Source organism: Rhinoraja longicauda, chromosome 38, assembly GCF_053455715.1.
Source record: "Rhinoraja longicauda isolate Sanriku21f chromosome 38, sRhiLon1.1, whole genome shotgun sequence".
Lineage (NCBI taxonomy): Eukaryota > Metazoa > Chordata > Chondrichthyes > Rajiformes > Arhynchobatidae > Rhinoraja > Rhinoraja longicauda.
The window spans coordinates 295,604-323,412 of record NC_135990.1 but is presented as its reverse complement, the minus strand read 5'-3'; the positions used below and the strand labels follow the sequence as shown (position 1 = coordinate 323,412).

General features: G+C 42.3%; 1 protein-coding gene across 4 annotated transcripts in view; it reads left to right on the top strand.

Moving 5' to 3' along the window:
• Positions 1 to 27,809, top strand: part of LOC144610978 (tight junction protein 1-like) — an 86,847-nt gene that overhangs the window by 21,790 nt on the left and 37,248 nt on the right. For all 4 annotated transcript variants that reach the window (XM_078430033.1, XM_078430029.1, XM_078430031.1 and 1 more), the window contains exons 2-5: positions 19,185 to 19,241; positions 21,432 to 21,556; positions 23,109 to 23,211; positions 25,417 to 25,705. In XM_078430033.1, the coding sequence (XP_078286159.1) occupies positions 19,185 to 19,241; positions 21,432 to 21,556; positions 23,109 to 23,211; positions 25,417 to 25,705 (574 nt within the window). The remainder of the gene's footprint in view (positions 1 to 19,184; positions 19,242 to 21,431; positions 21,557 to 23,108; positions 23,212 to 25,416; positions 25,706 to 27,809) is intronic.

Sequence of the window (27,809 nt, the reverse complement as noted above, 5' to 3'; positions counted from 1 at the left end):
ATATGAAAGAGCACTGATAAGCAAATCTGTTATTGTTATAATTATTTATTGCTCCTAACATCAAAGTTTAAAAACTAAACTTGGAGTGGCTGGTTAATTCTTTCCATGTTCCTCATAAACATTTTAAATTGGGCTAGTTTGGACAATCCATAATCTCTCCCTGTAGAACCACAAAACACAGTACATTGTTATCAGGACATTCCTTCCAGACTGCAGATAACTTAGCTCATTGGTTGTTTGTATTGGTCACTGTGGTGCAAGACCCTTGACTTTACAAAGGAATTTACGGCCTGCAGACCTGACAGATTTGGAGTTTTCTACATTTCCTTCTTACCAGAAATCTGGTGTAATTCAATCTTGTTTTTTAATTCTCATTTACAAATAATAAAAAAACAGTTGCTGAGGCAAGTGCTGGAAAAAGACTAACATTGATAAGTGAATGACACTGCAAGGAGATGTCTTGTTTGAAACATATAACCCTGAGGGATATTCACAGGTGGGTGTGGAGATGATGTTTCCTCTTGTGTGAGAACCTAAAACCGGGGGTCGCTGTTTACAAATAAAGGCGCCCCATTTAAGAGCAATGAGGCAAATTGTTTTCTGAGAATCTTGCAGCATTAAGAAGCACTTGAGTTCCCATGGCGTAGAAAGCTATGGACAAAATGTGGGTACATGGGGCCAGTATAGATGGGTCCAATGGACGAGGTGGGCTGAATAGACTGTTTTCGTGCTATGCGACTGACTATAATTGTGAGCCTTTGCAATGCACTTGCTCAAGAGAGGCAGTCAGCCTTTGAATGTTTCAAGGTAAAGGTAGATAAGTTCCTGATAAGCAGGGAGTTGAAAGGTTACTAGGAGGACAGCAAGACTGCAGAGTTGAGGTTACCATCAGATCAGCTGTGATCTCTGATTAATATTCCATGTTAAACTTGGGTAGGGCTGTAGGCGCATGAGTTGCATGTTGAGTATTGGAAAACCCTATTTGTCATGATGGAATATTGCTATAAGTAGCAACTGTACATGTGGAGAGTTAGAGCGAGCTTTTTTTTTAACATACGCAGTGATTAGACAGTAAATTTATCAGCATTTTGAGAAGGTATCTGATAAGATTAATGGTGAAAGTGAAATAAATTTTAAGAAGGTGTAGTGAGCACTATAATGAAATATGTGCATATTCCGAAGACCTCCAATGAGGTAGATAGTAGTTCAGGTCCACTCTCTAGTTGGTGAGAGGACGGTTCAGTTGCCCGATAACAGCTCGGAAAAAAAACTGTCCCTGATTCTCGAGGTATACATTTGCACACTTCTGCACCTTTTACTTGATGGGAGAGGGGAGAAGAGGCAGTGGCCAGGGTGAGACTCGTCCTTGATTATACTGCTGGCCTTGTCGAGGCAGCGTGAGGTGTAGATGGAGCCAATGGAAGAGCGGTTGGTTTGTGCGATGGTCTGGGCTGCGTCTGAAATTCTCTGCGATTTCTTGCGCTCTTGGATGGAGTTGTTCCCAAGCCATGCTGTGATGCATCCCGATAAAATGTTTTCTACGGCACATCTGTAGAATTTTGTAAGACTTGTTGGGGAAATCCCAAACTTCCTAAGCCTTCTAAGGAGCAAGCTAGTTTAAATATTTTCCTGAATGTCATACATTAGTTGGGATGTCTGGGCTTATAAAAGGTACCTGTTCACATAATTTTAGGTGAGATTTTTCATTGATCTATTGATGAATCCCTGAATAGCATAAGCTTGTAGGTTCCACCTTCAGGGTATATTCCAACAAGAGTCGTGAGAGCAATTAGCCAAATTGTTGGGAGGGAAGCCCACCCCAGCTTTGGGAGTCTACATCCCGATCCATTGGCTGTTTGAAATCAGAATGCTGAGCAGGAACGGTTCAGTGGACATAATGTGGTGTGTTTATTTTGAGATTTATTGCTTTTAAGTTTTCTTGATATCTACAATACAAAGCATTCCTATCAGGTCTGAAGAAGGGCCTCGTCCAGAAACATCACCCATTCCTTCTCTCCAGAGATGCTGCCTGTTTCACTGAGTTACCCCAGCTTTTTGTGTCTAACTTCGTATTTCTATCAAATTTGTGTAGCCTTGTCCAACTGAAGATTTGTACAGTTCATCTTTGGAAAGCATAACAGATGTATGACGCCATTGTGGTTACTGAATAAATGTCACTGGAGGTCTTGAAATCAGAATCTTAAATTCTACGAAAGGAGCTAAAGAATTTGACATCTGATATTAAAAGAATGATATGTGTAATAATAACAACGAAATGACCAAATTGTTGCAAAATTCACTTGGTTTACTGATAATACTTCAGAAAAGGAAATAGTCTATACGTATCTTTTGTTTTTCAAACCTCAGACCAGCAGCTACCCTCCAATAGTCCCTGCAAACCATCCAGTCAGGAGCCAATGCCAGTTCATTGGCCAAAGCTGATGATACTGACAAATAAATGAACGGTTTGTTTTCTGTAATTAGTGCATTTTGTATTAGTTGGAGCATTGTGTGATGTTTTGGTCATGTAGTTTTATTTCAGTACTTGTCTGTATAAGGGTGACAATGGTACAGCTAGGTGCTTAATGTTCAGCTGTGGCCACCTTCAAAAATGATTTGAGCAGCCACATTTTGTGGCACACTGCACAGAAATAGACCTCTTGGTCCATGTCGACCTTCAACCTAATTTCCCCACTTTTGGTCTGCAACTTTCTATGCCATGGCAATTCAAGTGCCTGTCTAGATGCCTCTTAAATGTGGTGATCAAATCTTCCTCCACCACTTCACACTTTGTATCTTCGATTGCAACCACCTATATGAAAAAAGAAATTCCCATTTAAACCACTTCCTGTGCTCTAGTTTTAGAATATTCACCCCCCCCCCCCAACCACGCTATGGAAAATGTCATCCCTGCTTCTAACCCCTGTGGCCATCCACCCGACACCTCGTCCAAACCCTGCACCCCTGCACATCTCTGTGACCAGTTCTGAGATCTCCACCTCCCACTCCAATTCCATCCTTGGTCATCCATTGCTCAATTATTGCCAGCTGTGCTGTGGAATTCCCTCCTGAACCTCCCCTCCATTAAGACATTCCTTAAGTTCATGTTTCTTGGTGTCTGTGCAGTTGCTGGGCTCCTGTATCATGATGCCTTGCCAATGCTGTTATATATGGACTGAAGGGCCCTCTAACCAAGTGAAGAGTTTAATGTATTGAGTTTGAGTTTAGTTTATTGTCTTGTATACTGAGGTACAGAGTGAAAAGCTTTTGTGTGCTAACTAATCAGCGGAAAAATACATGATTACAATCGTGCCATTCAACATGTACAGATATCATAGTTATTAAAGAAATAAATGTTGCTGTAGGAGTAGATTTAAAAGTGTGGAGCAATTGTAATGTGTGACTGCAGATCCACTTCTGTGACAAACGCACAAATAGTCGTCTGGGTTGGGTGCCATCTTGGATCAATGGTGATATATTGTTGAAAGTCAGCATGGTATGAGATTTGCAGGAACTTTCAGTTGGTGGCTTTCCCATGAGGACGTTGCCCTTATTGTTCAGATGACTGATGCCGGGGTTATGGGGAGAAGGCAGGAGAACGGGGTTAGGAAGGAAGATAGATCAGCCATGATTGAATGGCGGAGAAGACTTGATACGCCAATTGGCCTACTTCAGCTCCTTTTACTTATGACCATGTGACCTTAAATGTCATTGATCTCAAATATTAAGATTATTTCTCCAGTAATGTGACTTGACCTAGTGGACTTACAACATTTTTCATTTCAGTAGTAATTTTTATTTGCTGCTAATGCAGTAATTTATTTTCATTTATCGTTTTGAAGAAGCTCTTTTCAAACCCCTGGGGCATGGAACATGTATCCATACCAGCCCACGCCTTTCTACACCAAGACTGGGGACAGCAGCTTTAGGTCTTCCAGATGTTCCTGTGTATGGCCTAATTCATTACCCAAGGACTAAAACCTGACATTAAAGATGTTGGTTAGCACTGTGTATTTAATGTGAATTTGAAATCTAACGCAGCTCCTTTTGTCCAATGAAAAGGCATTTATGTGCTTCACCTGGATGTGCAAGTAGTCCTGGGTTGTTCAGCATTGAAATGGGCCCTTCAGCCACACCTCATCTGTGCTGACCAACATGCCTATATATCCAAACCCTTTTGTCCACATTGAGTCCATATCCCTCTTGCCTTGCCCATTCAAGTACCTGTCTAGATGCCTTTTAAATGTTGTTACTGTTACTGCTTTCACCACCTCCTCTGACAACTTATTCCAGAAACCAATTACTCCTTGTGAAAAGTTTACCCTCTGATTAAACTAACTAATGGCTCCTAGTTCTAGATAGTGCCACTATGTGACTTTGTCTCTCTTCCCTATTTATGCCTGTTATTATTTATACATCTTTATAATACCACCACTTGGCTTCCTTCTAGAATGTTTGTGTTACCAGAGCCTTGTGCAATCACTATGTCCTAAGCAATGCTTCACACAGCTGTAACATGATGTCCAAACTTGTGTACAGTACTCAGCGTCTTGGCCAGTGAAGGCAGGCATGCTTCCTTACCACCCTGTCTACTTGTGTTGCTATTTTCAGGGAGCTATGTCCTTGTACCCCAAGACCTTTCCATTCAACAGCACTCTTGAGGGCGCTGCCATTCACAGTATATCCTGCCCTGGTTACACTTTCCAAAATGCACAAATGAGCACCGGCGGTCAGCCAAGGACTGGGGCCCGGTGAGCGTCGGGGGTCATGCGTGGACTGGGGCCATGCGAGTGTCAGGTCATACGAGGACTGGGGCCCCGTGAGAGTCAGGAATCGTACGAGGACTTCCCATGCAGAAAGCCGTGTAAAAGAAATCACTTTGTCCACAGCACCGAGGTTTTAGTGCAATAGGGTGAGAGTCTCATTTGCTCTTTGCTTTGCTGGGGCAGATCTATCTCACATGTTTGTGTTTTATACTCCATTGTTAATGCATGTAATGTAGGATCCTGAATAAATTACTATTAATTACTATGAATCAGGCCATACACAGGAAAACTTCCATTTTGTTCTAAGATTCTGTGCATATCTCATCCAAAATCTTAAAAATGATTGTAGTCTTCCTTCTGATGTGGGGTGTTGCTGTATTCATATTGGCAATGGCATTTTCCCATGTTAAAAATAGTCTGCATTTTGCAAGTACTTCATTGATTGTGAAATGTTGCTTAAATATGTCTTTATTCTTGTTCACACTTTTGTGTTTTTTCATGCCTTACCCCTTAGTATCTTTGTCATTTATACAGGATGTAGGAAGTGGAAGTTAGAAGCATGCTAAGCAAAATAAATAGAGGCAACAAAGCATTCAGGAGAAAAGGTTAAAGTATGTAAAACTGTTGAGGGCAAGTTAAAGGTACTGTAGCTAAATGCAGGAAGGAGTTGTTACAAAGTACAGGAATGAGTGGTAGAAATAGAAGGAAATGGGTGTGATCTAATTGGCATGACCAGAAACACCACCAGAAGTGGGAGCTGAACGATTTGGGCCATTTGACATTCAGGAGCAATGAAAGGAGATGGGTTAGCATTGTTAACAAGGGATGAGATCAATACGGTGAGGGGAAATTGCCTCTAACATGGATCAGTTTGGGTGGAACGCATAGGGCAGAAAACTTTGGAAAATTATTATAGGCTACACAATGTCAGGAAATTAAAGATGCATGTAATGGGTAATATGGGGGCATGAATCTACATGCAGACGGTATGCCAGGTTAGCAGAACAGGAGTGAAGGGGTCTTAATGGAATTATGTAGGGCTTTGGTGAGAGTTCAGAGTCTGGCAGTGAATAGGTTGAAGTGGTGTGGGGAATGGGATCAATTGGATTGCTCTGCTGGGAGCTGGCATGGACCCAGTGAGCATTCATCTGTATTGTTACAGGATAACTTTATACCTGGCAGCTTAATACCCCAGGGAAATACAATTATTTTACTGATGTCTCATGTTAATGTATTCTGTATTTTTCTTGTTATTGGCTTTAAAAAAAAACTTCATCCTGTTTCTGTGCTTTATCATTGTTTATCACAATTTGCCAAAAGTTGCTGAAACCTACTGTGTTCCTTGTAAGGTTACATTTTATACCCATGCAGTTAGCAGCTCCAAGTAAATTGCATCACTTTCATTGCCTCGAAACATCCACTGTGGTTCGTATTGCAAGTGTGTACTGTTCATGTTTAACTATCAGCACTGTATTGAGTGACACTAGTTTATTGGAGTGTAATTAATCTCCCTCTCTCTCAAAGCCCTGTCTCTTGCTGTTCCTTTGTGTCATCCTCCTTTGGTCTTGTTAAATTGGGTTCAGGGAAGATTGGCAACTGAGGTTGTTCAGACTGCTTTTTCGATCCTTGGTTATTTGAAAATGTTCCCAACACACGTACTTTGATCATTTTAATTATTTTAATTTTTAAAGTATGACGCCTGTTTTTTGAATTCTTTCCTAATCTTGAGATTTGTTGGGAGAACATAGGACTGTGCAGCAGAGGGTAAGCATCATGGCTGTGGTCTATCACCCGTTATGCTTGTGGGAGGAAAAAGATGTGATGCGCTGAGGCTTGCATGAAAATTGTGAAACGCATGTAATTAGTTGTAATTCGCAACAGTAAACTGGGATTTTAACCTAATGAGGATTTCACTACAATTAATGGTTCTAAACATATTAAAAGGCTAGACCCGTTGTAACAATAGAATTTATTTTAGGTTAAGGATTTTTAAAATTAAACATCAGTAACCATATTACAATATTAACATGTGTAAAATTTATGCATTGGAACATGCAGGTTAGAATGTTCGGTTGACTTGAATTTACTATCTAATAAAATGGGGTAGCTGGAAATTGACTTCAGTTTTCATAAAATTGCAATTGAATAGATGTAAACCAAGTACTTGTATTGTTCAAGTTGGAAGGAGTATAATGCTTTTTTTTTTACTCTCCAGTGGGATTTATAAACCTCCTGATGTGTTCCTTTGCATGCCATTCTGACTGCATCAATCACCACAGGCTAACAGATTGAATACCATGGTTCACACCCAGTGGAGGCTTTGCATTCCATCGAATTCTTGTTCCATTTGTGCAATATAAATGAAACAAAAGTTAATCAGTCATAATTTACCCTCGGCAGATCTCAGTTTGAAGTCTATTATGCAGATAGTGCTTCTAGTTGCTTTTCCCTTTGCCACTCTTTTTGCTTTTCACCTTAAAAGGCAGTAATGTGGATGTGAAATATCAAAGGTTCCATCCTGGTCACAGGGTGGAGCTGACCTGGGGAACAGTTGCTTTGCAGTGAAACTAGTTACTCCATTCCTGCTGCACCCATTGAGTTTCATCTTAGTCACATGACTGTGGCTGGAATGTGTGAAGTTACAATAACTAATCTGTATTGAATTAACCAAGATAAGTATTATCTCGATTGGTATAATTGGCATTTGTACGAGGGCCAGTAAATGGGATTTTAGGGTATAGGAGACCAACAAAACAAATTTCATTTCATTGTTAAAAGTATCCAGGTGTTTTCTTTGTACCAGCTGTATTGGAATGTGTTTGTGATTACAAAATCTGCTTCACGTGCTGTAAGTCATTGAGTGCATGCGTTTTCAGCCAAAAAATGTTTTTGTTGTTGTGGAAAACAATCGATCTTCAATTAAAGGAAAATGTTGATTTTTTTGTCTATTACCTAAATGAATTCTCTGCAAGATGCTTGTCCACACCAAGCGAATGCTTGCGTAATGTAACTTGTGCAAGATGAAAAATCTTATTGTAGAATGGGAGTGCTTGGATTCCAGTAATTACCAGATTTATTTACAAAAACCATCTCAGTAAATTGTTCTTTGTCATTTGGTGAAATATAAATTGAGTTAGATAGAGCTCTTGGGGCTAGCGGAATCAAGGGACATGGGGAGAAGGCAGGCACGGGTTACTGATTGTGGACGATCAGCCATGATCACATTGAATGGCGGTGCTGCTCGAAGGGCTAAATGGCCTCCTGCACTTATTTTCTATATTTAAATAACCATTGAACACATCGAAACTATTGAATTAACAAACCTTTTTAAGGAAGAGTTAGTTAGATTCTCACGTGTAGGAAGGAACTGTAGATGCTGGTTTAAACCGAAGATCAATACTACTGGGTAATATGTATAAATTGTTCCTAGTGTGTATAGGATAGTGTTAATGTGCGGGGATCGCTGGGCGGCGCGGACTCGATGGGCCGAAGGGCCTGTTTCCGCGCTGTATCTCTAAATCTAAATCTAAAAAAAAAAAATTTAAAAATCTAAATACAAAAAAGGGCTATTTTGAGGTCACAGACTGGGATGCACTCCAGTCCCATGGGGAGGATATTGATGGACTTACAAACTGTGTTACCAGCTACATAAAGTTCTGTGTGGATAATGTTGTCCATGAGGAGATGTACACTGTCTCCCCCAACAACAAGCCCTGGGTCACCAGTGACATAAAGGCCCTTCTCAACCAGAAGAAGAGGGCCTTCAGGAATGGCGACAGGGTGGAGGTGAATCGGGTGCAGAAAGGCCTGAAGCGAGACTGAGACATGGTGAAGACGACTACAGGAGGGAGCTGAAACCTCATACTGCTCCACACATCCCCCGTTCTGCTGAAGAGCATTACAGGTTACAAGAAGACCAGTGGACTGGGGAGGGAAAGCAATCGGGACTGGGCCAACAAGCAAAACCTATTTTTTAATAGATTTGATAGTGGAGCCTCTGCCCCCCCTCCCCCCTGCTACCTCCAGGTAGATGCTGCAGATGTCCTACCAATTGGTGGTAGTCAGTGCCATCATCTTCGCTGCCATGTGCTGGGTCAGCAGGGTCAGCAGGGTGAAGGCTGACTCAAGGAGGGGGTGGAGTTGGATTCATGGGAGGTGTTCTTAGAGGGGAGGATGCTTTTCAAACTGCGGAGCATCCTGGACAATACAGCTCACCCCCTCCTTGACACACTGGTCAACCTGAGGAGCACCTTCAGCAACAGACTGGTTCCACCAAGATGCAGAACAAACCGCACAGAAGATCCTTTTTCCGTGTCGCTATCAAATTATACAACTCCTCCCCTTTCTGTCGTGGGATAGACTGAGACTATTTCTCCTTGCCCCCCCATCCCACCCCACCTCTCTCCCAATCTTTGCTTTGCACATCCCCAATCCATTCCACTCATCGCTTTAATTTTATATTTTATGTATTTTGTGTTTTTATGACTGTTGGCAGATCAATTTCCTCCCTGGGATAAATGAAGTTCTATCTTGTCGTAAAAAGCTGGAGTAACTCAGCAGGTCAGACAGCATCTCTGATGAAAAGGAATAGGTGATGTTTTGGATCGAGACCCTTAAGACTGAAAGTGAAAGGGAAATGAGAGATATCGATGGCAATATAGAGAGAATTAGAACAAATGAGTGAAAGATACATTAAAGGAGTGCTGGTACAGGCCATTGTTAGCTGTAGGCTAGGTGAAAACGAGTTACAGACAATGAGACTCAACAAGATGCCTTTGAGGCTAGTATGACGACTTGGGTGGGGGAGGGATGGAGAGAGAGGGGATGCAAGGGTTTCTTGAAGTTAGAGAAATCAATATTCATACTAGACACAAAAGGCTGGAGTAACTCAGCGGGATCAGTCTGAAGAAGGGTCTCGACCCGAAACGTCGCCCATGCCTTCTCTCCAGAGATGCTGCCTGTCTCGCTGACTTACTCCGGCATTTTGTATCTACCTTCGATTTAAACCAGCATCTGCAGTTCTTTCCTACTCGATATTTATACCGCTGGGTTGTCAGCTGCCCAAATGAAATATGAGGTGCTGGTCCTCCAATTTGCGTTTGGCCTCCCTCTGTCAATAGAGGAGGCCCAGAACAGAAAGGTCTGTTTTGGAATGGGAAGGGGACTTAAAGTATTTAGCAACCGGATGATCAGGTAAGCTCAGGCGGACTGAGCAAAGGTGTTCAGAGAAATGATCATCCAGTCTATGTTTGGTCTCGTTGATGTACGAGTCCACACCTTGAACAACGGATAAGGTAGATGAGGTTGGCGGAGGTGCAAGTGAACATCTGCCTAACCTGACAGGACAGTTGGGTTCCTGGATAGAGTCGAGGAAGGAGCTATGGGGACAGGTGTTAATCAGGTGTTAATCTCCTGCAGTTGCAGGGGTAGGTACCTGGGGAGGTGGTGGTTTGGGTGGCAAGGGATAGGTTAACCAGGGAGTTGCGGAGGGAACTGTCGTTGCGGAAGACGGAAAGGGGTGGTGATGGGAAGATGCGACTACAGGTGGAACCCTGTTGGAAGAGGTGATAATGTCAGAGGACTATGTGTTGCATGCAACAGCTGATGGGGTGAAAGGTAAGGACTAGGAGGACTCTGTCCCTGTTGCAACTGAGGGGCGGGGAGCAAGAGCGGAGCTGTGGGGTACCGTGGAGACACGTGTGAGGGCCTCATCTATGATGGAAGAGGGTAACCCCAGTTCCCTAAAGAATGAGGACGTCTTGAATGTCCTGGTATGGAACACCATCTTTTTCATGGGTGCAATTGATGCGTAGACCCGGAGGAATTGGGAGAAGGGGATAGTCTTTGCAGGAAGCAGGGTGGGAAGAAGTGTGGTCTAGATAGTTGTGGCAGTCAGTAGGTTTATAATAGACGTCAGTTGATAGTCTATCTCCTGTGCGATTCTCTGTTCTACAAAACTCTCCAGTGTCCTGCTACTTATTGTGTAAGTCCTGTCAATAGAGGAGTAGGCCATTCGGCCCTTCGAGCCAGCACCACCATTCAATGTGATCATGGCTGATTATTCTCAATCAGTACCCCGTTCCTGCCTTCTCCCCATACCCCCTGACTCCGCTATCCTTAAGAGTATCTAGCTCTCTCTTGAATGCATTCAGAGAATTGACCTCCACTGCCTTCTGAGGCAGTGAATTCCACAGATTTACAACTCTCTGACTGAAATTTTTTCCCCTCATTTCTGTTCTAAATGGCCTACCACTTATTCTTAAACTGTGGCCCCTGGTTCTGGACTCCTCCAACATTGGGAACATGTTTCCTGCCTCTAACGTGTCCAACCCCTTACTAATCTTATGTTTCGATAAGATCCCCTCTCATCCTTCTAAATTCCAGTGTATACAAGCCTAGCTGCTCCAGTCTTTCAACATATGACAGCCCCGCCATTCCGGGAATTAACCCAGTAAACCTACGCTGCACGCCCTCCATAGCAAGAATATCCTTCCTCAAATTTGGAGACCAAAACTGCACACAGTACTCCAGGTGCGGTCTCACTAGGGCCCTGTACAACTGCAGAAGGACCCCTTTGCTCCTATACTCAACTCCTCTTGTTATGAAGGCCAACATTCCATTGGCTTTCTTCACTGCCTGCTGTACCTGCATGCTTCCTTTCAGTGACTGATGCACTAGGACACCCAGATCTCGTTGTACGTCCCCTTTTCCTAACTTGACACCGTTCAGATAATAATCTGCCTTCTTATTCATACCACCAAAGTGGATAACCTCACACTTATCCACATTAAACTGCATCTGCCATGTATCCGCCCACTCACACAACCTGTCCAAGTCACCCTGCAACCTCATAGCATCTTCCTCACATCTCACTCTACCACCCAGCTTTGTATCATCTGCAAATTTGCTAATGGTACTTTTAATCCCTTCATCCAAGTCATTAATGTATATTGTAAATAGCTGCGGTCCCAGCACCGAGCCTTGCGGTGCCCCACTAGTCACTGCCTGCCATTCTGAAAGGGACCCATTTATCCCTACTCTTTGCTTTCTGTCTGTCAACCAATTTTCTATCCATGTCAGTACCCTGCCTAGCTTAATTTATCAAAATGCGACACTTCATACTTGTCAGAGTTAAATTAAATCTGGCAATCATTGGCCCACTCTCCCAGTTGATTAGATTCTGTTGTAATCTTAGACAGCTATGGATCTGCTAATCATGCCAACTACATACTCCTTCCAACACATTGGAAATTCAACTTCTGTTTAAAAAGTTTGGGAGATTTAATTGTTTCAGTTAAATAAAAATGATACCGTGACAGATTTAGAACATGATTTTGGTGCCGATATGCAAATTTAATAGGGGACCTCTTGTCTGATTTATTTGTGATTGACTTGAAGCTCATGCTGAGATTGTAATGCTGTGGTTGATCCCATAAAATGCTACTTGTTTAGGTGCTTGCTGATATTGGCATGCTGACAAAGTATGTTTTGTTGGTAATTGTAAACCTGCAGCTTGGCTTTTGACTTCAAACCGAAAGGCAGCTTTGCTTCCTGCACTGATGTGAGAATTGCAATTCCTTTGCCATATCTGCAAAACACAAACTTCAACCACTTGGCGCTTTGGCAAAATCAGTTGATGGTTAGAGGTAGCTTTTTAACAGCTATAAGCCACTGAAGGGCACTTCCTTCTCGATGAATTCACCATGTCCTGGGATAAGTCTTTGACCAAGTCTTTGTGTGGTTACTGCTTATAATAAATTAAAGTGTTGTTATTTACAAGGTGCAAGACTACTGTGAATATAATTTTCCACTGCATACTTTCCTACCCCCCCAGGGGCGAAATGAAAACGCCGTGCCTCATTTTGTCTATTGAATGGAGACCTTTATACTCTTGGCAACTCTACTGGCCAATTTCAGTTTGCCAGTGAAAAGGACAGGGGAGGTGCTCGTTGTGCCTGTGCAGTGGCCAACAAGATTATGATTGTACTTGCAGTCCATTATACATGTGCGCATGGCAAGAGAACAGTGATATTCTGGAGCATTTCAACATTGCAGATGAGGAAGTACTGGAGGTCTTCAAAAGCATAAATGTAGATGAATCTCCAGTGCCTGACCAGCTGCATACTAAAATATTATTGGAATCAGGGAAGAGATGACTGTGGCCATAGCAGAGATTTTTCTATATTCGTTAACCACACGAGGTACTGGAAGATAGCTAATGTTGTGCCTTGATTTAAGAAAGGCAGCAGGGATGAGCCAGGGAGCTTGACTGGTGAGCGTTGTATCAGTGGGAACGTTATGGAAGAGATTCTGAGACCAGATTTATTTACATTTGGAGAGGCAAGGACTGATTGGGGATAGCCACCATGGCTTTGTGCATGGTAAATTGTGTCTCATGTATATGAGTTTTTGGATGAGGTAACCAAGAGGATTGACAAAGACATTACTGTAGTTTCATCATCTGAAGAAGGGTCTCGACCCAAAAAGTCCCTCATTCCTTTTCTCCAGAGATGCTGCCTGACCCACTGAGTTACTCTAGCTTTTTGTGTCTATCTCAATTTAAACCAACATCTGCAGTTCCTTCTTACACATTACTGTAGACATTGTCTACATGGACTTTAACAATGCCTCTGACAAGATCCAACATAGTATTTGGTCTGGATGGTTATTACACAATGGATCCATGGTGAGCTAACCAATTGGAGGGTGGGGGTGGAGGAGTGGGAGACAGTTGCCATTTGTGTTCCTGCCATCATTGAAAGACAACATTTAATGTTCAGTCAATGTCCTTTGTTTAGTGTAGAGATAGTGTGGAAACAGGCCCTTCGGCCCACCAAATCCACACTGACCATCAATTCACACTAGTTCTGCTACTCCACACACGAGGGGTAATTTAGAGCAACCAATCAATCTACAAACCTGCACGTCTTCGGGATGTGGAGGAAACCAGAGCACCCGGAGGAAACCCATGTGATCACAGAGAACACGCAAACTCCACATACAGCACCTGAGGTCAGGATTGAACCCAGATTTCGAGAGCTGTGCTTTACAGCTGTGCCGCCACGGTTTAAAAGTTTCACAGTGACAAAATGTACTTAACTAATTAAAGACTTTCGATAAGACAAAAGGATCTGCAGCTGCAGGTTTATGAATAAAAGACAGTGGATGGTAGGGATAATGTAGGGATAATGCAGGTGTAAACTGGTTTTAACTACACGTGGCCATGTTGCTGCTGTGGGAAAAAGATCATCAATGCCTGCATGATTTACTATTTTGAAAACGATGGTGAAAAAATATTTGGAAAAGAATCGGATGCACTGGGTACAATATGGAATATTTCATTCAACATCCTTTGGCTGATAAAAGTGCATGTGGAATGTGCCTGATGAGGCCCATTTACAAGATTGAATCAACATCAAACTAAGATGCTGCAAATCAGAAAGAAAATGCTATAACGCAGAAGGTTAACTGTTTCCCTTTTAACTGGTGCTGCCTGACGAGTGTTTCTAACATTTTCTGTTTTTACTACAGGCATTATCCCCGTTAATATTTAACCATTTGTCTTGAGTTGAGGATAAAAATCAGTGCTGCGTCTTTAAATTATCCCTAGAGTTGTGACACACACCGGCACTTTGTTCGGCAGAAGGTTGGACTTTCAACGTTCCTGTTTCAATGGATTTCAGACTGAGATTGCAGACTGCAATGGAATAGCACAGTTTATAGATAGGTTTTCATCAAAGTAGTTTCCTTATGCTCATCTGGGCATTCAGCCAAGATCTTATCCTTGAGAAGAACCCCAAATGGTTCCCCAAGACGCACATAAGCAGCAATTTGCATCCTCATGAAGCTTTTAATACAAAACTTTCCCAATGCCAACCTCTGCTTCAGCAATTACTCATCCAACATTGCTCTTTACCACTACCTGTGTTCAATGCCCTCAATGGTCCTTCCAGATGAAGCTGTACTGATTCCAGTTGAATCTGCACAGAGTGCTCATAATATGGTCTTGTGTGTACTGGGAAACTAAACACACTGGGTGACTGATCTGAAGAATGCCTCCATTCATTCCCCAAGGTGACTCTTTGATCCTGTTGCTATAATTCTTCACCCACTCCCACTTTAACACTCCATTTTTGATCTTCAGCACTAAATGGTGCTTTGTTAGATATTTCTATGAATAGAACGATATAACGATTTTCAGTTGCAGCCTAGGTGGAGTGGTAAGAACAAAGAGAGCACCTACCTTAACCAGAGACTTGGGTTGTCCAGATATTTCAAATAATGTTGATGCATCGCAGAGGGTGAAGAATGCTTGTTAATTACTGCAGAACTCTCTGAAATGGAGGGTAATGAATAATGACAGTTTAGTTTTAGAGAGACGGCATGGAAACAGGCTCACTGAGTCCAGAAATCACCCCACTAGTTCATTCCTACACTAGGGACAATTTACAGAAGCCCATTAACCAACAAACCCGCACGTCTTTGAAATGTGGGAGGAAACTGGACCATCCAAAGAAAACCCAAGCGGTCCCTAGGAGAAAGTACAAACTCCGTACAAACAGCACCCAAGGTCAGGATTGAACCTGGGTCTCTGCCGCTGTAAGGCAGCCATTCCACCCACTGTGCCACCCCTGGCACAAGGGAGGAGAAAACAAATGCTGGAATTGAAATGAAGGAGAATGCAGGAAAAGGCAAATAAGCACCATCTACCCTCTGGAGGCGGGAACTTGGTTCAATAAAATTAAACAATTTGACATGTTCGAGTGTTTGGTGACAGACTAGTACATTTTTTTGTGGCCATTATGTTACTTTAATGCTCCAAAACACTATTTTTTTGCGATGCAACAAATAATACATTTTCCATTCGACCACATAAATTCGAAAGGAGAACATAGGAAACAAAATCCTGGTAAATTTTAAGGGAATTTTATGGAGCGTGGGACCCAGGGTCTCATGGAGAGTGGAAGGGAGTGCTGGAACCAGAACCTCCTAGACAGCCAGTGCCAAATGCTTGGGATTTTTAAATATTCATGTAGTAGGTTATTGGAATTTTACTGTTAATCTTAAAGTTTGACCTTTGACAGCCCAATTCTGATACAAACATCAAAGACTGGTGATTTGAAATTGTTTATTTCAGTATGGAGTAGCTAAGACTGCATGCAACATGCGCAGATGAAAGATTGTAAGATCTGAAACGTTTTCTTCCAGCGCTATAAAATGTTGGTTAAAACATACTTGGAGTTGTTGTGTGCACTTGCAGTTGCTCTGGAGAGGATGCAGAGGAGTTTCACTAGGATGGTGTGTATTGGAAGCTTACAGTTAAGGGGAGATTGGATAGCTGGGCTTGTTTTCCTTGGAGGAAAGGAGGTGCAGGCTGACCTGATAGAGGTATCTAAAATTATGATGTGAATTGATAGGGTGGGTGGTAAGAGTCTGTTTCCCAAGATAGTTGTGTCTCGGGCAAGACTTCATCGGTTTAAGGTGAGAGGTAGGAAGGAGGGTTAGGGAGGACCGGAGGGTATAACTCTTGACTCTCGGACTAAGAACATCATTTAGAGGTGAAGAATGAAAGAAAAACCATTGTGACAAATTAAATTATCATGGAGAGAAACATTTTAAACAACACGTTGAAGTTAAAATAAAAATGATACTCAGAAAATACGCTGGTCTACCAGATTTAGTCCCATTTATGCCTCCTGATCCTAGAGACATTCACTCTTCTATGGATGCCTTCACCAGGAGCTTTTATTTTCTGCAGTAACCTTTAATGTGAAACTTATCAGATGCCTTCTGGAGATCTAAAAATAGTGCAGGCACCATTCCACGTGTTCTTTCTTAAAAGAGCTTGCTGCTTTGTAGTGAGATTAAACGTTGTAAAGGTTCGGTATCCCTGCTGTGAAGTTGGCACGTGCTAGGAGCTTATTCTCTCCATTGTTCATTTCTGATGGTTTTTCTGCATCTTGATATAATTTGTGCGTTTTGCTGGCAGTGCTGAATATTCTACAGTAGCACAGGCCTATGCTCAGAGGCCAAGGCATGGGTTGGATTTGTCTGAGATATGGGAGCTTCAATGAATTTTGCAAATGGGTTCCTAATTTATTATGAGTCCCAATGAAATCGAGAATAAGCGGAAAGAGATTTGGTCCAATAATTGATTTGAACTGTTCACTCTGCTCAAACTGGTAGACCCAGCTCCTGTTTTTACAGGGAGTGGTTCTCTCATGACTTGGTCTGTCTGGAATCTAGCATAAGGAGGTTGTTTAGATGACATAAAGCTGCTGTGTTGGCTTGTCTTCCTTGTGCTATTTTGAAATTAGTGGTAATTATTTTTAAATCGTGTTTGTGCAGCATGCTGTATGATCTGCCTGTTAGTGGAGCAGGATGCTAAATGCCAGTGATGTTTACAGCTTTAAATCTCCAGCACTAATCTGTCTGACTCCACTGATTTGTGACAAAGATTGTAGTTGATCACATGAGCCAGTCAGAAACACAACAAATGGAGTCTCTCAGCAATATTTTAAGTGCTGGCAGAATAACAATTAAAACAAACCTTGTGGTATCTTGTATGAAGTGCACATAATATACTTAAATTACAGTCATTGTCGACCTGTAGCCTACACATGTTATTCAAGGAAAATATTGAGGTGCAGCCAGCCAATAAATGTACAGAAGATAGACACAAAAAGCTGGAGTAACTCAGCTAGGACAGGCAGCGACTCGGAGAGAAGGAATGGTTGACGTTTTGGGTCGGGATACTTCTTCAGCCAATGAATGTAGTGTGTTTTGATCAGTGAAGGAGGGCACTGTTTCCAGTGCTTGTGATTCCTGTTAGGAGGAGGGACAGGTGTCGTGTGGAAGCTTTACTTTGTGCTCTGCTGTCTTCCTTGCCAAATGGAAAACGAATTAGTCCCATGAAGCATTTCTAGCAATTGAGAAAGGGTAGACACAAAATGCTGGAGTAACTCAGCGGGGCAGGCAGCATCTCTGGAGAGAAGCAATGAAATTGAGAAAGGGTATTTGGCTGTCTCCTGCATGTCAAATTGATGCAGGAGGAAATGGTCAAGTTGTGTACTTTATCTCAAGGCCATAAAATGTTTTTTAATCACTTCCTAAACCATTCAACTTTTTATTTCTCTAAATGCAAGGATGTAGAGTTACCAACTGTGCTTCATATAGACATGTAAACCTATGTTAATCCAGTGTGCTTGTGACTTTGAAATGGTGGAGAAAGTTGAATTGTATTCCTTGCTGGTTGTGAGCTGCGGTCCTGATGGTGCTGCCCCAACCCACAACATCACCTGTCCATGTTTTCCTGAGATACTGCCTGACCCACTGAGATACTCCAGCACTTTTGTAAACCAGCATCTGCAGTTCTTTGTTTCTAAATTATTACTGAGTTGTGGGTTTCGTACTGTATCATGAGGATTTAAGGAAAATACAAAGTGTTTGCCTTTATCTAGCCCAGTAGAAGACACCACACCTCAAAACCTCCGTCTTTATTCATTTCTCTTATCTCTTCCATTTAAAAAAAATCTGGGATGGAAATGATTTTACATTTCAAGAAAATTAGAAATCTTGACTTTGTTCAGCATCTTTACAGAGCAATACAAACACTGCAAACTCAACGCTTTTTTGTTTCGCTTGATATGTCAAAGCATTCATGCACTTTGGGTGTATGAACAGAGTTGCGTTGCGGGACCTGAAGGTGCTTAATATGATCAGAAATACTGACATTGAATAGTAATCTGTTCCATGTAAGCTCACCTGATGGACTTGAGGGAGAAAGCTAAAGACAGAGTGCAGGAAAGACCACTGCATGAGAGTACAGGGATTTTTATTGAAGAGAATAAATCAGGTTTGGAGATTGGAGGTCCTGATCTACTCTGAAAGGCATGGAGAACATTGGGTGAATTGGCTGGAATTCATATTGTGTGCAGTTTGGGGAGATTTGTTTATTGGAATAGTGGAGTTGTGGGAGGGGGTGGAGAGTAGGGAAGGTAATTTTTGAAGGGAATAAAAGTGAGCACCTGTAGCAGAGCAGATGTTGGTTTTAACTAGTTTCTCCTATTTTTTGAATTTTGCAATGTTTGCTAAGTAGGACCACCAAAGAAAGTGGGAAAAATGAAGTAATTGGAAGAATTGCATAGATAATAAATATTCTGTTATAAGCAATCTGTTCATTAGTAGTGTAATCAGTGGAGTTCCCCTAAAATTCTGTCCCGTGTGTGTGTGTGTGTGTGAGATATTGCAGTGAAAACAGCATTTTCTAGCAGGCCTGAGTCTAATTTCAAGTATCGAATTTTAAGTGCTTTTGTCCATTGACTGCATTTATGGCTGGATGTAAATTTATTTTCTACTTCTGAATTTATGGAAACTATCAAGACTTGCTAAACATGTTGGCATTCTCTTGTATTCTAGAACACAGTCATGGAGGAGACGGTGATATGGGAGCAGCAGACAGCCACGCTCCACAGGGTGAGTCATTGGCTCCGTCTGATTACCCAGTGAACACTCGGGTATTGAGGATCCGTGCATATAACAGATGAGCACTAGGTCGTGGAAAGCTGCAAATGGAGACATGTTTTACCTTTAACCTAATGATGGAGACTGTGTAAATGTTCAGTAAGCAAGCCATTTCAACCAAATCCAATCCAGGCTATGCTTAATAGGTGCCAGAGAAAAGGTGGCAATTAAATTTGAGGTGGGAAAATCAACCAAAACTCTCTTGGATAATATCCAGTAATCGCTATGAAAATGTGCACATTGTTAGCTGGGATGTTATGGTTTGTTGCACAATCATCGAGTCAGGTGATTGTGCCCTAGTGTAGACTAAACCTTTATCTCACCTAAAAGATCTGTTGGAGTTCCTGAATGGAGATGGGGAGGAGGTGCAGTTGCATGGGAAAGTGCCTGAGAGGGGGAGAGGTGAAGGGGATGGATGATTGAACCAAGGAGTGATGAGAGAGCCGTCCGTGTGGAACGCTAGAAGGGGTGGGATCTGATGATGTGACTGATGGGGAATTGCGTTGGGGATGGTAGATGTTGTATAATAACATGCTGGATGCAGAGGCAGTGTAGTGAAAGGTAAGGACCAGGGGAACTATTATTGTTCTGCCCGGAAGGAGGGGTGTGTGCAAGAACGGAGCTGTGGGAAACTGAGAGGAATCTATGAAAAATGGGGGACATCTGTGTCCTAGAGTGGAGATGCAGCAAAGACGAGACTGTGTGAATGGGATTTCATCCTAGCAAGGTGCAGTTAAGGTAGCTGTGGGAGTTGGTGGGTGGTTAGTAGCCGTCTGTGAATAACATGTCCCCTGAGATGGAGGTGGAGCAACAAGAAAGGGGAGAGAAGTGCCAGAGATGGCCCAAGTGCCAGAGATGGCCCAAGTGACTTTGAAGGCTAAATGGAAGTTGGTGATGAAGTTGAAATTGAGTTTTGCATGGATGTAGAATGTAGTTGTCTCTGTGGCAGAGAAAGAATTGGGGAGAGACACAAAAAGCTGGAATAACTCAGCGGGTCAGGCAGCATCTCTGGAGGAATGGGTGACATTTCGGGTCGAGATCCTTTTTCAGACATGGGGAGTTGGGAGTGTTGTTGGAGCCAAGTGTTTACGCAGCAAACAAAAAGTCAAAAGTAGCAAATCCCCATGTCAATGCCTTTGATTTGAAGAAAGTGAGAGGAATCATCGCAAAGGTAGTTTCAGCACGTCCCTGGTGTGTAGGGTAATGTGTAGGAGTGTACAGGGTGATTGTTGGCCAGAGCAGACCCAGTGGCCAGAAGCCCTGTTTCCACGCTGTATCTCTAAACTAAACAACAAAGGTTGTTGAAGGTGCAGGCTAGTTCCATCTATAACATATGAACTGGCCCTGTGGCCTACAACGTCTGTGCTGAACATGATGCAAAGGCCTGTTCTTTTATCTGCCTGCACATTCCGCCAAGAGGAAGAGCGTCATAGTTGACAGAAACTGGACGAATCTGTTATGGGAAGATACAAGGCCTGATGGCCTGATAGAGGGCAGGAGAAATCATGCCTGACCTTACGAGAGGAGAAAGAGGAAGGACCTATATCTCTTGGCAGAGAGATCTAAAAAAAGAGGTTTCGATTTTAAATGATTGTTGTATGTTTCAATGAACTTTATCCTCGTTAAAATGGGAGAAGTTAAGTAGATACAACTTCTCTTGCCTCCGTGGGTCAACTGCAATTGTTTCAATTGCGTATCCCAGGCATTTAAACTATAAGGGAGTTGTGGGGAGTGAAAGGGGAATTATAGTTATCAGCCATGATCTCGTGATGGCGGGGCAATTTCCAGAGGCCCGTTGGTAACTACTTGTGTCTTATGGTCTTGGGTTCCTTCACAGACTTTCCCTCCGTTCTCTGCAGCTCTTCTCCGCTTGCAATTTAACATCCGTGTTTTATCACGTTTCTATTCTGGTGTCCTTGGCTCAAAACGTCAAATCTGTTTTCTCCCACTGATGTTACCTAATCTGATGAGTGCTTCCTGCATTCTCTGTTTTGAATGCATCTAAGTTGCTGTGTTCATTCAGAGTAAGATTATCAAGGACAATTAAATTATATTTGGTTTAGCATGAGCGTTTTTAGTATATTTACCATTTACTACAGTTTCGATCACTTGTGGTGAGTGAGATATGTCTTTACATTTCAGGCTCCCGGCTTTGGATTTGGAATAGCAATCTCAGGAGGGAAGGATAACCCTCACTTCCAGAGTGGGGAAACCTCCATAGTCATTTCAGATGTTTTGAAAGGAGGACCTGCTGAAGGCTTGCTGCAGTAAGTCAGAAAAGCTACACTGCATCTCATGAATGTGTTGCTTAAGTATTCAATGTGATGTGACAGAAAGGAATTGGTATTCCGTTTTTACTCATTTTCCAGGATCTGGGCGGCAACAGTTATGCCAACATTTATTGCCTATCCTGAACTGTCCTCGGTGATGGTTAGTTCATTTGGAATTTGAAACATTATCCAGCCGTAGTAACAACTAAAGTATGAACAATTGTTGCAAAAACCCACCCAGTACACTTGTCCTCCAGGGGAGGAAGTCTATCTTCCTTCCCTAGTCTGCCCTAAATGTGACTCCAGGCCCTCACCACCTAGTCAACAAACATGAAGCACAGAAAGGGCCCCTTTGAAACCCTGTTGATTCTGATGCCGAATTAATCTCCCCTTCCACATGATCCCACTTCCTTAATTCCCAGCGTATTCATGTGCCTGTCTAAATGCCTCGTAAATGCCATATAGTATCTGCTTCCACCATCACCCTTGGCAGCGCATTCCAGGCAGCCACCACTCAAAAATAACATGCCCCCACATCTTTAAATTTACCCCCTCTGGCCTTAGAGCTTTGCCCTCTTGACTTTGACATTTCCATCCTGGGGATAAAGGTTCTGATTTTCTGGCCACTCTATCTATGCCTCTCCTAATTTTATGTACTTCCACCAACTCTTCCGTCAAACACAATTCCAGAGAAAACAATCCCAAGTTTGACCAACTCCTTCTTCCCCAATTTACTGCTCACCCCTCCCCTTCCCCTGGAGTTCCCATCTGTCACTGTTTCTCGTTTCACTGGTGCCATCCTTCGCCTTAGTAAATGCCTGAATCTGCAGCCTTGTATTATCCACTTGTCCCCTTTCACGCCTCTCACTATCTTCACCTTTCCCCTGCCACCTGACTGTTATCTGCCAGTCAACCCTTCCTCACCTGTATCCGACTTGCTACTATTGCGTCAACCCTCTCAGGCGCCTCTTTACGATGGCTTTTCCAGCGTTCTGGTGTTTGTAAACATTCCAGGATCTGCAGTCTTTTGTCTGCAAGACATTCTGACTAGTCTTTTTCTTCCCCTCCCTAAAGGCATGAGGTTCACATCTTAAAATGCCTTTTAAACTAAAGATAAGAAGCTTTGTGAAGTGGAACTCAGAACAGTTGTTAGGCCGAAGCATCCTGTTCTTCCCATATCTGGGCAAAGGGTACATTTCTCTGTTCTGGTTGTCAATTTTATAGCAGACTGTGTGCAGCCATTTCAAAAGTAGTTTGGGGTTGAAATGGGGAGTCTTGTTTCATACATGACTCAAGAATTACTTCATTTAGCTCAAATGTTGATCTGAAGAGTCCGTTAAATTAAACAAAGGATGAATTCTCCTGATCCAGAAAAGACCTTTAAATATCCTTTGTTTGAAGCATTTGTTCATAGAGATCTTGTTCTGCTTAATCAAACCTGGAATCCACAAATAAAAATCTGTTGCTAAAGAGATGGAGTACTTTGCCATCTATAAGTTGGTTGTTGGCACAGAGGCCCCATTTTTATCATGTGTTTTTCCTCTCCCAGTGAAAATGACCGGGTTGCCATGGTTAATGGTGTTTCAATGGATAACGTGGAACATGCATTTGCGGTCCAGCAGCTGCGGAAAAGTGGAAAGAATGCAAAAATTGTAAGTTGAATCATAAAGTATGTTATTTCAAAATGGGAAGTGAAACCTGTTTCAGGTTAAAAGTTAAAATGGGCCAACATGTAACAATTGACATTCATATTTATTCCAAAAAACACATTGCATTTGTCAGGACCGAGCATAATATTGTGCTTACTAATTGTTTTAAAATTTGAGAAATGAATGTAACTGACCTATTTTTCAATGAACAGTTATTATCAGTGGAACAGAGTAATGGAGATTACGCATGATCCAGTATTGAATTTACTCACTTTTCATATTTGTGTCTCCATATGACACTCAAAGCCAAATGGGCCATTGTGTCCGTGCCAGTTCTCAAGGCAATCCTGTTCCCCATTAAACTTCTCTCAGTTGTGCGTGTAAGTCCCACACCCCCTATTCTCCTGCCACTCACTGGTATAATTCACTGGAGCCAATTAACCTCCCACCCAGCATTTATTTTGGAGTGGAAGGAAACCGGAGCACCTGAAGTGAACACGCATAATCACGGAGCAATCAGTATGGAAAAACAAGCCCTTCGCCCAACTTGTCCATGCCAACCAAGTTACCTAACCGAGCTAGTCCCACTTGCCAGCTGCTGGCCTTTCCCATACTTGTACCAGTCCATGTTTCATAATTGTATCCACCTCAACAGCTTCCATTAGAAGCTCATTCCATTTACATGTCCTCCGTATGAAAAAGTTTCCCCTGCAGTCCCTTGTAAATCTTTCCCTTTTCACCTTAAACCTATGCCCTTCACCTTAGACTCTCCTGCCTTTGTGGAAATGTCTATGGCCATCTATCTTATCTTTGCCCCTCATGATAGTAAACACTTTTTAATTGGTCACCTTCCAACCACCTATGCTCCAGTGAAAAAGGACCTTACCTCGCCAACCTCTCCTTATCACTCAACCCCTCCAGTCCAGGTAAGGTACTCTCAAATCTCTTTTTGCACCCTTTCCAATGTAATGACATCCTTCTTGTAGCAGGACAATTAGAACTAGTACTCCATATGTGGCCTTACCAACACCTTGAACAGCTGTGACATGATGACACAACTCCAAATAATGTACTCAATATACTGACTGATCAAGTCAAGTTTGCCAAATGCATTCTTCACCCTGTCTGCCTATGTCACCATTTAAGGTACCTGCACCCCTGGGCTCTGCTCCCTGATTTGCCTTACCAAAATGCAACCCTGCCATGCATTTATCTGAATTAAACTCCATCTGCCACACTCTGGCCCCTTGGTCAATTGATCAAGATCCTGCTGTAATTTAAAATAACCTCCTTCACTGTGCACGATATCACCAGCCAGAGAATGTGTAATCTCCATACAGATACCATCAGAATCTAGGTTGCTGGAGTTGTGAGGCAGCACCAAATATATCAAAGCATTTCCTTTCAGCTATGATCATGACAAGTTAATGCCGATATTGATATTTTTACAAACAACTGTTTGTTTAAACAAAATTGTTCAACATTGTTTCTCTGTCATCATATCCGTACAATGATGCACTTTCTACTGTAGATTATTATTTTATGGCAATTCTTAAGGGTCATGTGGTCAAGAAATGGGCCCTTTGGCCCACGATGCCTATTTGAGCGATTCCCATTTGCCTACATTTGGCCCAAATCCCTCTAAACCTTTCTTATTCATGTACCTGTGTAAACGCCTCCTATTTCAATTAGTGTGTTTCCTCAGGTAAGGATTGGTAAAGTTGCCAAAATTAAATTTTCTTTGCTTTTTGTTTTCAGTAACGTTGAAATTTCTCAGATTTAATTTTCATTTTTCCACAAAGCCATGGTTACCAGATGACAAAACTGTCCTCTCGTCTCAGTGTATATTTTGTGTGCATAGATGAGCTCATCTGCATTCTGATGATTATGGGCTCATGCACCGGACATGAGACAGATGGCACAAAAAAGCAACACTATCTGTTCTACCTAAATGGAGAGAGCAGAGGGACCCTGGTTTAATGTTTGAAATGAAAGCTGGTATCTTTGACAATGCAGCACGACATCAATACTTCATTGGAGTGAAGTCTTGAATTGTGTACTCGGTGTCTGGAGAAGGACTTCACCCATAGTTTACTCACCTGGGTGAGAGTATTTGCAACAGTGGCGACAAGCATTCCAAACTAACTCTAAAAATGGAAGTAATTAATACTTAGGCTCTGATAACCTGTTTTTTCAAAATACTTGCAGACAATCAGGAGGAAAAGGAAAATTCAGATGCCGGTGACGCGAGCTGAGCCGGACCGACCGCCTGTATCGGAGCCTGAGGAGGATAGTTTTGAAGATGAGGAGGTTTATGATCGTAAAAGTGGAGGAAGTGGGCGGAGTCCTCATGGCGGGAGGAGGAGTGAGAGAAATGTTGGGAGGCATGAAGATAGAGGGAGAAGCTTGTCACCAAGGTCAGAGCGACGACCAGTGTCTTCACATCTCCCAGCTAAACCCATTAAAGTGACATTGGTAAAGTCAAGGAAGAGTGAAGGTGTGTACATCTGAAAAATAATAGCTGCACATATCTCGTGTCGAGATCATGCAGCTTTAAAGATTTTGTATGGAATTTAGTATATTGGTCTGACTGAAAATATTACCCAAAGCTGAGCAATAGAATAAAAGTTGCATTACTAGTGAGCTGTAGAGGTTTAAGACCATTGGTCTCAAGATGAGTTGTAATACTGACTGCATGTCTAAAAAGGTCTGAACCTATATCTTAGAAGGGTCCTGACCTAAATCATCATTATCCTTGTTCTCCAGCGAAACAGCCTGACCTGCAAAGTTATTCTAGCACTTTGTCTTTTTGTAAACCAGCATCTGTAATTCCTAGTTTCTCTATTTTACATGGTTTAATTATGATCTGGCTGTAATTGTCCTAGGATAATGAAACTGGACGAGGAGATTGTGGGAAGGAACTGCAGATGCTGGTTTACACCCAAAATACACACAAAAAGCTGGAGTATAAGAAAATAACTGCAGATGCTGGAAGAAATCGATTTATTCACAAAATGCTGGAGTAACTCAGCAGGTTTCACAAAGCTGGAGTAACTCTGAAGAAGGGTCTCGACCCGAAACGTCACCCATTTCTTCTCTCCAGAGATGCTGCCTATCCCGCTGAGTTACTCCAGCCTTTTGTGTCTATCTCTGGAAGAGGGTATTGTGCATGATTGCTCCTGTCCAGCACCTTAGCTGTAAAGGCTTTTGCACATCAGGCCAGACCAGAATTGTAGAAACAAGATTGTACCTAGTTTTGATGTCGTTCAAAATTGAATTTCATGTTGATATTCACTGTCTTACTCATGGTGTTTACCAGGGTACAGTATCTAGACCTTTTGCTTATACCTGCAATTCTGATTCCAAGCTAGTGCTTTCTTGACAAGTCATTGTGGGGATTTAGAGACTATAATTACATTTAGGCAACCACTAGCAGCCAGTGTGGGCTGTCTGGAGGAGGAGGGGTTCACCTCTCAAGGTGGTTGTGGTGCAAGGGAAGGTGTGCAGACAGGTCACTGCGCTGACGTTTTGTTTCATTGCTTTCTGTGTGCTCTGGAGTTTGGATCAGTTTTCAACAATCTGGTTTGTAAGCATGATGTCACTTTGTTCATACTGAGCTGTGTAATCGGCTGTGGATGGAGTGGAGTGTCCACATGCCTGATGAGGCATTTTTTAACGATGTCTGGCCTTGCTGCAGAGGTTCATTCAGTTGTTCATTCAGGCCACACAGGCTTGCATGGATATTTATGATGTTGGTAATTGTTCTGTCACAAGGGGAAAGATTGGAACGCGAGTTTGAATCTACCCTTGAAGGTTTAAATTGCATTTAAGAAATTCCAAATTGGCGGCAGTTCCACATTGTCTCCGTGATTTGTATATTTTGTTCTACATTGCTATTTCCAGGATCTGCAGTTTAATATTTACTGAATTTGACATGGCCAATTTTACAAGTTACATTCCACAAGAAGTTATTTTACAGCCAACTTATATTGCATTTAATTTGTAATGACTGGTTTAAAACAGTATAAAAATGTTAAGAATTTGAAGCCCACGTCCTGTCTAATGTTGCACGCAGAGTGTGTTTGAGGTAATGACCCTTCAGACCCAGAACGGTCAGCTGCTGGAGTCGTGTCATTGTAACTCCGATGAATTGCTGGTAGTTTCAGATTATTGGAATTGAAGTTCCACAGATCCTGTGGTGGAGATAGAGCTTGCGGTGAAGGGCGAGGATATTGGCTGGGTGATTTAGTGTGGGAGGGAGAGTGGACCAGGAGGCCACGGTTCTGCTCGGCTTCTCGTCTGGAACAAACTCGGGTGGTGATGTGACAGCCAACCGATCTGTGAAACATGTTGGAGGGGCAAACATGGATTACTGAATGACATCAACTGTTTACACTCGAGCTGTTTGCCCGGCAAGTACCATCACTCACCTCGCACCTGAGCCACACTTGTTTAAAATCAGTAGTAAGTGGAAGCTTCCGAATAGATGAATCAATGGGAACAGATGTATAGAATTTTCTGATCATACATTCTTGCTTAAATTGAGTTTAGTTTTTTCTCTCTGAAGTTTAAAATTTTCCTCTTTTTAACACTGTTCTATA